This window comes from Trachemys scripta, chromosome 17 (genome assembly GCF_013100865.1).
Source record: "Trachemys scripta elegans isolate TJP31775 chromosome 17, CAS_Tse_1.0, whole genome shotgun sequence".
NCBI lineage: Eukaryota > Metazoa > Chordata > Testudines > Emydidae > Trachemys > Trachemys scripta.
The window spans coordinates 21,531,943-21,543,718 of record NC_048314.1 but is presented as its reverse complement, the minus strand read 5'-3'; the positions used below and the strand labels follow the sequence as shown (position 1 = coordinate 21,543,718).

The following is an 11,776-nucleotide window of genomic DNA, read 5'->3' as shown; positions in this document are numbered from 1 at the left end:
TTATTTGCACTTTAGATCCAGAGATCCTGTCCTAGCCTTGATTTGATCGGCAGCTGCTTTTAGCATTATCCTCTTTTTTCTTCCACAAGAGATCTTGCTACAGATTTCCCCAATGGCGCGTTCTTTATGGAACCATTACGCTGCTTTATTATTTTTTTTAAGAGGCCTTTTCTGTAATACCAGAGTGCTGTAGGCTGAAACCTGCAGAGCGTCTCTTGTGGCAGAAACAGCAACATGCTTTTGCAGGGCAGTGACGCTAACAGCTGTTGATGATAAAAAGCCCAGCTCAGATAATTCCGTCTCACTCAGTTAGTAATAAGGCCAGAGTGGTTATTCCATTCAGCAGAGGAAAAGCATGCTGTATTTTATAGCAATGAAACCAGCTCTCCTGGGAGTACCAACGAGTAGCAACATATTGCATCCATAGGTGTAGTTTCATGATATTGCTCTGTCTGCACAGTGGAAGCCTCGGCCCCTGGGATTCAGCATTTCATTCAATCCATGAAGCTGCTTTAGCATTTAGTGCTGGGGTTCCAAGCCTGCTAATAGCAACAGGTTAATAAAATGAACCATTTCCTGCAAGGATCTAGCGTCAGTTCACTAAAACATCTAAAGCAAATGGACCAAACCTCAGTTGCTTCTATGATCTACTGTAAACAAAAGAGGCAGCTTCTAGGTTATTGCTGCATTCCGTAATATATTGCTACCACTTCAGTCCTTTTCCACACACTTAGAAGCACTGGAATAAAAAAAAAACTTTAAAAAAAGCCGTAATTTGCTTCCCAATCATTGGCTAGTTTAGTGCAATAATAAAACATTAGTAACAGATCTGCACCAACAGGGGAACCTCAGAGGTGGCAGCTAATGTGTTTGTGACAGTGGCACAAGGAAGATAGTTTGGGTTTTTTTAAGTCTCTATTTCAAGATAGTCCAAAGTTTAGACCAACGCTGCTATACAATTTCTGTTTAACCCAGTTTTCTTCCAAGTAGCTGAAACAAAACAACCAGGCACATTTTTAGTGTTCGCACGTTCCATGTAAGCTTTATTGTATTAAATACCATGTTCAAAGCAGTGGGTAGCGTGATAGGACTCATCATGAATTTCTTTAATTATTGCACAGCTAGTTGGCTATTAAAAACAGTGGCCACATTAATGTGTCTCCTGCAGGAGGACGTAGCTCTGTAGGCACTGAAGGCACCAAACTTGCTCTATTTAAAAAAGGATCCTCTTTACTTAGGCAGCCAGCTCTGCCATTGCCCTCTCGAGAGGATCAACTGTCCAGTAATCGTCATCCCAGCCTAGGAACCAGCCAGAGAAGGTGGGAGGTTCGAATCCTTGCTTGATGATCGCGATAGTTGTTCTCTTATCTCGGTTGGCAGGATCAGTCTCAATGTACCTTTTAGCTGCAAATACACAAGTAAGAAAAGCCCATACAATCACAACATCTCCATATGCAGCAATCAGAGAAAGAGGCTCTGGAAAAGCTAAATGCAAAACAGAGGCATAATGTCAGGCTGGCTCTAGTTTCTAAAATGCTTTTTTAAAGAGGTGATGCTGCGAGTGGGGTTTTATTTAGGGCTACTGGCAGCCTGTCCCAGGAGCTGCTTTCAACGCAGCTGGCAGGGTTCAATCAGGGCTATAAACTGCTCTTTTCACGTGTGATTTACATGACTGCCCCCCTAATGAATATTACTATTTAAACAGCAAAGCACCATCCTAGCCTGTCAGACACAAAGTGATCACTTCACTCCCATTAGGAATTCAACCTTCCATTAAGAACAGTTGTTTACCCACTGTATTGCTCAGCTGTGCATTTAGGTGTACGGCTTAAAGGGAAGGCAGCTGACAGAGAAAATTATGGGTTGTCGTAAGTAAAATCATTCATTTATCCTAAGGGTTATTTTTTCACTGCTGGAAGCTGAGTACAGTATGTCTGATAACCAGTAGCTCCTTGAGGCAGAGCTACAGGGATCCTTCCAGACTCCTAAGTCTTCCCAAGTGACTCCTTGTAAATGTACTAGTCTGTCAATTTTATGCTGTCATGAAGACACCTGTTTTTCAAAACGTTCAACCCTCTACTCCAAGTGATCAAACTGGAGGTGAAGATCAACAGAGAAGAGTTACTGAGGAGAGGGGCATGTGATAGTTACCTGATGTCATGGCCTCAGTCTTTTCCTCTTCATTAGCCTCATTTCCAATCCAGACAAAGACCTACAGATTAAAAATCAAACAAACAGCATCAGCCTCTATCTGAAGTGAAATCGAAGTCTGAAAATTGTCTCAGGGAGCATGATACAGAACAGAATAAATCCATGCTACTTTGACTGAATTACTCATCCCAGTAAACAAAGTGAATACTACTGCTGGCGAAGTTTAAGACAGAACTTTTGGCCAGTAATAAGTCTCCAGCGTGGGAACAATTAGATCCTAATCTGATACAGGGGAGAATCAGCTGGTGTTTGAACTTGCACCTTTACATTGAACAGCTATAGCATGCCCCTCTCCAGACTGCCTGTTGGTTGACCGGAGCAAGGCAACCGAGGAGCCGTCTTTTTTCCTTAAGAAACCAGTAGACGATATAATTATTTGTTGAATGCTGACAACATGCTCAGTCATATACAGACAAGGCAAGAGAGCAACCCCTCACAAGCTCATAGTCTGAGAGAGACGACAGACTGTGCTGGGATCCACCATAGCCTATCGCCTTTGGTCCATCATCTGACCAAAGGAAGTGGCAGGAGCCCAACGCCACCCTCAATCCTTGGGTTAAAATGAATGTAATTTAATATCTGATCCATCCTCTGTTGGGTGACTTGATACCAACATCGTAGGGGGGTGCATTCCATGATCTTTCCCATTTCTAAGTATTGTGACTGACGGTCTCTCAGCCTAAAGCCATATGGCCCATATGCAATATCCTCTCTTTGCTTCCCTCCTAATAAATATATTCGGAGGTACCTGGTCCCATGTGTCAAGGATCATAACATCATCTGTAGCAAGGTCATCTTGGGTTAGCTCTCCAGGAACCTCTTCAATCTGAAAGAATGAGGTTAGAGGGGGATCAGATCCTTCAAGGGGAGCCACACAAATTTATATCATTTTGTGTCACATGGGGAAACCAGTTCATGGAGGTGCTATTACCACTGGGGAATGAGGTGCGTGATGGTACAGTCTGTCCCCTTACGGGCAGTGGAGCCTAAGCGTCAGCCCACCCCAGTCACGCGGCCTGGCCCTTTAAGATTTTGGGACCTCTGAGATGTAAAAACGTACATTCGATCTGTGTTAAAGTATGGCTGTGAAACATGGACATTCGAACAGCCAAATAATAAAGAAACTACAATCCTTCAAATTAAGGTGTTATGGAAGAATTCTGAAAATATCATGGATAGCCCACATAACCAATTAAAATGGATTGGGATTTGCAGGGCACATTTTAAGAGGTTTGGGGGCGAGATGCATGCTTGCAGACACTGCAAGGGAAAGTTGATGGCAGAAGAACACAAGGCAGAAGATGATCTTGGCTGGACAATGTGGTATCCTGGGTGGATCAAAAGGTGTATTCATCCACAAAGAGATTAGTGGAGGATCGTACAGAATGGGCTACCATGGTTACAAACCTCCAATAATGGACATATCACATAAGAAGAGGTGTGCCAGGACCTAGGACATATTGGAAGACAGGAAGAGATCCTGGGAATAAATAGAATTTGGCAAGAAAACCCATTACTGTCTCTTTAAGGGTCTGGGACCAGGGGCCCTGCAGAGTGGGCGGGGCAATGCTCCCCTCTCTCCCAGCCAATTGGGATGAGCTTTGGGAAGGGGATCAGTATATATGCTGCCTCCTCGCACATAGCAGGGGAGACCTGGCGGGAGAAGCCTGGCCCACCTGCCTGCTGAATCCTGCAAACTTGAGGTCTAATTGGGGGCAAGGTGTCAGCTGAAGGAGAAGCTGGCTAAGGCCCTACAGCTGGCCTAAATCACCACTCCAGCTCCAAGGAGAGCTTGGGGGGAGGGTGGGCTCCAGTTTTAAGGAAACAGAAAGGGAGAGAAAAAGGCTACCTGCCTGCCTGAAATACAGTCCAGCTGCTGCCAACGAAGCTGGGAAGGGCCTTAGGAAGCTCCTTGGTAGCTGGTTGGGAAGAAGTTGCATGAGGAGACAGAGCTCTGAGTGGGACTAGTAGAGTCTGCAGCCTCGTGAGGGACACTGACAAAGAGGGAAAAGGCAGGAGCAGCCCAGGGAAGTGGCAGTGGATTGGAATGAGCAGCCCTTGGCTGCACAACACAGGGTCCCTGGGCTGGAGCCTAGAAGAGACGGTAAGTTCCCTTCTCTCCCAGTGAGAGAGAATAGCCCATAGGGCTCGCTTAGCTTTTGCTGTAACACCAGGAAACTACAGGCCTGTATCCTGTCAGACAGTAGTTTAAGGAAGTTTTCATGAGTATAGTCAGGTAGAGTAAGCCCCTGACCATTGATAAATGGCCTAATAGATTTTGGGGAACTAGGAATAGTTTGCTTAATAGCAGGAGTTGAAACCTAATGGTAAATGGCAACTGCAAGCTCATGGAAGTGATAACTGCAAATCTGCTTGGGCAAGAGGTGACTAATATCATGAGTTAAATGGTATTAATATGTATTAATATGTTAACCTATAGGATAAGTAACCCCAATATTGTGAGGGTGAGGAAGTTAGATTTGGGCATGGAAGGCTAAGCCTTCGCATGAATATTCATGATGATGTTCAGACCCTATAACAGGGCAAATTACCATGTAGAAAGGAACTTTTTCCACCATTGTTGGCATTCCACCATTTGTCCCTTCTACTCTTGTTCTCTACCACCAGTCTTGGGCATGGAGAAATCTGGACCATCAGACACATTTGGCATGTCAGCAACAGCGCTGGTCCTTTGTCTCTTACCACCAGGGCCTCCAGGAAGGGTGTCATTATGCAAATCTAAGAGTTTATGCAAAGAATGATACCAGAGACATCCCCAGTATTGTAATATTCTTATCTGTTTATGTGGCTTGGAGCTTTTCTGACTTTAGTCCTTATTTTAATACAATTCTCTAAGGCTTGGCTTTGCCCTGGGTGGGCGTGTTCTTGCCATATGCCTAAAGGCTCCCTACAAGCTATTGAACTCATTGGTTTTATTCTGTGTCACCTGATTCTGGGACAAGAACCCTATTGCCTTCGGATCAACTGGCCATCACTACACGTACTATTGACTATTCAAAAGGATCGGGCAACAAGAGGAAGCACAAACATCAGGATTTAAAGAGGCAAAAGACAGATTAGTCCCACATGGGGGCTGAAGGCCTGGCATACAGAGTGTTCAGCTTTGATTTTTTCCTGTTACCCCAGAGGGCGCTGAACTGAGAGAAGACCCGCCCAGAGGGCCAGGCCATGGAAGCTGGAGACTGCTACAGCCCAGGATGACAGATGACGGGGATGCAGCACTAGAGAAGAAGCCCGGCAATGCTGCATCATGGCCCAAAGGGGTGCTCTGGTGGTGACAAGGTGCAAAGTTCATTCACAGTTCACCCCAGTAAACAATAGAGTTTAGGCTCTGGTGCTGCTTAGTCATTCACACCCCTATACGCCTAATCCTAACCCCTGTCACTCAGCAAGTGCTGGAGTTAAAGCCAAATAGCCTGCCTGTTGGCCTCAGGCAAAGGAGAACTAGCTCGCTGCTGCAGGGATTCGGTGTAGTGAGAACAAGGCTGTAGCGCTGGCCGCTTTCTTTGCAGCAGGGTAGCGCTAACACGCTCCTTCTGCAGAGACCCGTGGGGAGGAGCCCCCTGTGCGTTTCTTGAGGAGCGGACTGGGAGGCAGAACTGTACCCTACTGCCTGGCTGAGATGGGTTTCCCCAGTCCTGGCAGCTGGAGGCTTGTTTCCTTATGAAACGCCGCCTTAGTCCATCACACACTCACAATGAAGCGTCCGCTCTTGTTTGAGCAGGCAAAGAGGCGAGGGGGGTTAACGTCCATCTTCCTGTCCTTCAGCCGGGGGGAGGTGCGATACGCTGCTTTTCCACCCAGAGCTTCCCAGAAGCTATCTGCAAGAGAGAAGGGTATGCTGACACTCCTTCCATGTACACCCGACGTCACGCCACTGGGGGGCTACCCACCCTGGGACCTCGCTAATCCCCTCTGCTTGTCTGAGACCTGGCTGGACAGAGGCACGTACTGTTCATGCACACAGTATGCCCAGGTGTGTTTGCTCTTCTGATGCCTATAGCAAAAATCCCCAGTGGCCGCTACACATGAGGGTAAAGAAAGTGCTTTGGAGTAGCCATTCCGCGCCTGGGCAATGCACCAGACTGTGCCCAGCCCTGGGGCTGCAGTGGCAGGGGGACAGGAAAGGACACCACCTGTGCTCCCTATAACATGCTTTATCCAAACCCCTGGGACATCAAAGGGACATCCCTTGCCCACCCGCAGACCGCAAGGGACTACGCAGTCTGATCATGAACTCCAGTGACTTATGCAATGGTGCTGCGTCCGTGGCACATCTGCTCCTGAATACATCTGCGAGGGAAGCAGCCGCACGTGGCGATGACGCTAAAGCAGAATACGGAGTCGCACGGGATCCTTGACGTGGGAGGGCAATGCCACAGACAGGGAAGCATCATGAACTACAGCAGAGTCAGAGCACATGATCTCCCCAGCTTCCTGCTTGCACCTTGATCCGGTAGTCAGGAGGCTAGAATCTTGGTATCTCAGGGAAGGGGTGGGGCTGACTTTGTCCCCTGATTGTTCTCTGGCTGTTTAGAATCGGCTCCAACCACGACTCTTCCCCGAGTGGCTACCAAAGGCAGCAGGAGGGGAATCCGTCTCTAGCAGCAGTGAGATGCGTGGAGATGGGGTGAAACAAAGATTTAGGTGCCGGCCTGCTAAAGTGACCTGATAATTTACAATAGGTGCTCAATGGGTCCTCAGAGCAACCTTCCCTCTTTCGGGTGTGTGCGATTTTAAAACCGCTCCTACTCCCATTACCTCTCCCAGATAAGCCGGAGGCCTCTTAACCCGAATACCTTCTGCTGAGTGGCTGGACTCCCCCCTGTATGACATACCCATATCTCTTTCAGTGCAGAGCCTAGAAGGATGAGCTTCCCAGAGGCGGAACCGCTGGTCACCTCTTTGATTGGCCTTGATGTGGGAAGCCCCAAGTAAATACCCGTTGGGCAACTGCCAAGGAGAGCAAGAAACTGCAGCTACAATGTAAGGAATCTGCGAGGCCCAGCCAGGCCTCCCTCACCTGGCTCGCTTCCCTCAGCAATTTGTACTGGGCGAGCTCCCAGAATCTTCAGCAGCTCTTGTGCCCCAGATATCTCGGTGTCGCTGGCTGCTTGGCCAACCCAAAGGTAAGCAGTGGAGGGAGTTTTCAGGACAAACGCATCGTTGGAGTTCAGTTCACTGGCAACAGCATCCAGCTAGAAAGCAACAGCACCATAGCTATCAAACGGGTCGGTACTTTTGCCACTGACCGTTATATAAGGACTATGATCAGTGCCCCTCCGGCACTGGTGAACAAACTTTAACCATCCACCATACAAACACTAATAACTCAGGGATAACATTACGCTGCCAGTTGCAGTCAAGTTGGTGAAGCGGAAAGATTCTATAACAAGCATGAGAAGATTAAACAGGTGTGTGAGGGCGTGTATGTGTGAGGGCGTGTGATGACCTGCAGCCAGAATAGGTAGGGCTGGGATCTTGCCAAATCTCACTAACGACAGCAGGATACTTAAGTACTCAGAGGGGAGACCTCCATAGAACAAACTCCATGCTGCTGGCATTGGTGATTCTGTAGTTGGCATTTTCCCCCTGGGTCAGTATTGAACCAATACCCTAGCATGGAGCTAGGAGGCTGCTGGAGACACCATGTATTTATGATTAATGAGCAGGATTTTTTTGTTTTGTTTTGGTTTTTTTTGCAAGAATAGGGGGATGAACCCAAGTCCTGGCTCAAATTCTATTTGGAGACAAGCTACTTGTCACTTCCTGCCTTTAGCTGTTAAGTACCATTGTTGGTGCTGTTAAACCAACTGCTGCATCCCACCCCAAAGGCTGATGCTCTTCAACGGTGGGTGAAAGTCTCACTTTATATTCATATGCAAAGTCCTTTGGGAACTTTGGAGAAAAGCCCTTAACAACATAAAATGGTATTAATAAACTCCTGGGAACAGGGTGATTATTACTACTTATCCATGGGAAAAGGGGAAGTTCTTGATAGCTTATCTGGACTCCGAAGTTTGTTTCAATTTAGCACAAGTCCACCAGAAAGTTTAACCTGGCCTTGCCTCTGCTCTCAGCGGGAACGTGATGTGACAAGATCTTACATTCCAACTGCTATCTGTGAACCCAATGTTCGGGGTTAGCTGGCTTTCCCATCACGTACCTCCACGGCTCTGGTGGCTCCAGAGGTGCTGGACCGGACCTGAAACAGCCGTGTTGCGGCTGGTGCCGTCTGGCCTCCGTCCCTGGAGGTTCCACCCTTGTAGACAATCAAAGGTTTCTTGCCAAACATGCTCATCAGATGAGCTGGCTCTTTTCCCTGCACCACTCGTTTCTGGGGGGAAGGAAGCTCAGAGTCACATATGAGATGATAAAAAGCAACAGCGGGTCCTGTGGCCCCTTTCAGACTAACAGAAGTATTGGGAGCAAAAGCTTTCGTGGGTGAGAACCTCACTTCTTCAGATGAGATGATGCAGAGCAACCAGGGATTCCCAAATAGGCTGTTCCTTTTCTCCCTCAGAGCATGCCCCTGCTGGGAGCAGGGAACCAAACCACTGCTTCTCACACAGAAACTGGTCTGGGGGTAAATTAGGCCCTCAAAATTGCATAGCAGGGACCCCACACGCGGCAGCCTGACCCAACTAGCAGCAATAAACGCTAGTGTAAAGAGTGTTCGGTGCCTTCTGGCAACGCAGCTGAACAGCCACCTCATCTTTACTATTCTTTGTCAAGTCCGTTGCGTGGGGCCGGGGCCACCTGATGTAGATGCAGCTATAAAAGTCCCTTGTCACACTGCAGAAACCACCTGAAAAGGTGGCTTCCGGCACCGCAACTGGAGAAGACACGAACAGGAACTCAGCTGATCATAACAGGAAGCAAAGCTGGCAAGGGCTGAGTCAATAACCTTTACTAGTCCATGGGTTGGGCTCCTGGTTTCGCTTGGCATAAAGCCCCTTCCAAGCAGCTCTGGCAGGGCAGGGTGTGCAAAGGCTGCTGCACCATAGCTGAGGTCTGGCGGCAGAGAACTGCACGGGGAAATGAATGTGCAAACAGGCCTGTTGCCATCCAGTATCATAAGGGGAAACCGACCCTCACCACAGATGTGACATTTGCTTGAGGAGGATCCTGAAACCATCATGGGGTTTCAGTCCCCACCTCTCCTTGAGAGTCATGAGAAATCTACGAACCACACACTCAGGGATCTGATGAGTTATACACTTTTTTCCCCTTTAAAGACAAACAAACTGCGTGTTTAAGTTTCCTGCTGCAAAACAGTCACTTCCCTGAGCCCCTCAGGCCTTTCACTCTTGGGGGGCAGTAGAGAAGAGGTTTATCAAATCTTACGCTGCCTGCACTGCCTTTTATAACCCTCGAACAGCACCTACATACTACAGAAAGGCCAAATTTATAGCTATATGAGAGAGATGCTGCCTTGAGCCTTTGTGCCATCTCCTAAAGATATGGCCCTTCTGGACAGGTCAACCCACTGTGGATCCAACTTAGAAACCCTGGGGAATGTATTCGGCTCTTGGGAACTCTTTGCCTCTTTCTCCCACCTGCATTTACCCTCTGGTGCCAGAGGTTCTCCTCTCACTCACATTTATTTTCTGTTGCGCTTTGATTTTTAAATACAGCCAAGAACCAAAACAGATGTCTACGCTGACTCTGGAAGTTTGCACTTCAGATCAGTACAGCGGCCTACAGAAAGGGAAGCTAAATATATCCAAGGTTTTTCCTCTCCTCCCTGCCAGCAAGCAGTGTCAGCTCCCGACACTTTGCACCAACTGTCATGATGCAAAGTTTATTCACCCCTGAGCATTATTAACAGTGAGGCGCAGAAGGACGGTGTCTCTCACCGGAGAGGGGTGTAGGTAACTGGCTTGCTATGGCAAAGGCACATATGTCATTAGTTGGTTTTATCTACCTGCACAGGGCTGCCTCCCAGCTCTTCGTCCAGCTGGACACTGAGGAATGCGGAGGTTGTAATCTCATCCTGGGAGGAATCTGCACCCTGCCTGAAAAACACAGAACAAAATCTAACAGCCTTGTCCTCGGGTCACAGTGAAATTTCCTAAGCCCTAGAGAGGTCAGGAAAAGGCCAGGGACTCCTGGTTGTTAACCAACTTGCACAGCATTTCACTGTAGGTATGGAGGGGAATCCGCTAACATACAGAGAGTGGAATGTTTAAACAGGAAGATCGATACCTTTTCAGGGTGAGCAGGGTTTTCTAAGTATCCACATTCTGCCATTGTGCCCAACCCTGTGGTAGCTGATTTAACAACACAGCTGCGGTGGCTGTTAGCAGGAGCGACGCACTCAACCTCCACACTCTGAACACTCCCTTAAGATTTCAGCTCCGCAGCTCATGATGTACGTAAGCCACCTGAGAGAGCTCTCCTCCCCCGGCTGTTTCTGCTTTCTCGGCTCCACTGGGGACTGCCCGGAGGGCCCAATCACTGTGTGCCTGATTCCTTTTTGCACTGACCCCTTCTTGCCCCCCATCCCCCTACTAACATTTGGCCTGCAGGGGGAGCCTCTCCAGGGAGAAATCTAATTCCGGTTGGATCCTGGGGTAAGCGGCAGCTCGTAACGATATGATCTCACAGCAGTGGACTCCAGTCCCATGCAGTTACAGTGCAGGGCATTTGCTTTTTGGCTCCTCTCCAGAAAATCCCTCTTACCAAGTGTAGATAATCTGTCCCGTTTTTCCACTGTGCTTGTAGTCATACAAGATAATGTAGCTGTCCCCTCCGTAGAACTGGCCATACAGCGAAGGATTCACGGGCACTTTAGCAGAGCCTTCTATTCTCCAGATCTACAAAACCAGCAGCAAAAAGGGGGAGGGGAAACACCCCAAACCACAAAATGGGAGAACAGAACAAACTGTGCTACATTAACAAGGGACTTTTTTTTTGTTTACTTCACATATTCAACCTCCTACAAGCCATGGCCCTGCAGTGCCACCTGCTGGGGAAAGGCGGTAAAACAACGAGCCCCTCCCACAGCCGGTGACATACAGCCTTGTGCAAAACCTTCCCAGAGAGGCCCGGAATCAAGGCAAAACTTGCCTGGTTGGGTTACAAACCCCAAACCTGGGCCAGGTGCACCAAAAGGCTCAGAGCCCTGGGGGTAAATGTGAGTCAGGGGCCGGGTGCCTGTGGGCTGGGTGACAAGTCTTCTTGCTGGCTTGGTGGTACCCAAGAGTTTCTCCAGCCTAGGGCAACCTTGGGCTGAGCTTTCAGCCGGCTGGCCCCCCACATTTCCAAAGGAGCAAGCATTGGCCAGGACCTGTTTTCAGCTCAGAACTGGGATTGCGCAGTAGGGAGAAGAGGAGGCCTCAGCGTTTAGCCCTTCTGAGCACAACCTCAGCATGGCTTCTTTGCACAAACCCAGGCGTCCAGGTGGAGAGGGGAGACGCTCCATTGGGCAGTCCCCCTGCCCCTCATGCACTCCCAGACCGTCACCCTCCCCTGCCAGGAGGCAGATAATGGAAGAATCAAGAGGGGACACAAACTGGCCCCTGGGGGTGCTGGTGCCACC

At 48.6% G+C, this 11,776-nt stretch overlaps 1 protein-coding gene across 3 annotated transcripts in view; it reads right to left on the bottom strand.

Moving 5' to 3' along the window:
• Positions 1 to 1,013: 1,013 nt before the first annotated feature.
• Positions 1,014 to 11,776, bottom strand: part of GSN (gelsolin) — a 45,397-nt gene continuing 34,634 nt past the window's right edge. For all 3 annotated transcript variants that reach the window (XM_034793726.1, XM_034793725.1, XM_034793724.1), the window contains 8 exons: positions 10,918 to 11,051; positions 10,160 to 10,250; positions 8,399 to 8,569; positions 7,256 to 7,430; positions 5,929 to 6,053; positions 2,960 to 3,037; positions 2,152 to 2,212; positions 1,014 to 1,404 (listed from right to left, as the gene is read on the bottom strand). In XM_034793726.1, coding sequence (XP_034649617.1) covers positions 1,235 to 1,404; positions 2,152 to 2,212; positions 2,960 to 3,037; positions 5,929 to 6,053; positions 7,256 to 7,430; positions 8,399 to 8,569; positions 10,160 to 10,250; positions 10,918 to 11,051 — 1,005 coding nt within the window. In that variant the 3' untranslated portion in view covers positions 1,014 to 1,234. The remainder of the gene's footprint in view (positions 1,405 to 2,151; positions 2,213 to 2,959; positions 3,038 to 5,928; positions 6,054 to 7,255; positions 7,431 to 8,398; positions 8,570 to 10,159; positions 10,251 to 10,917; positions 11,052 to 11,776) is intronic.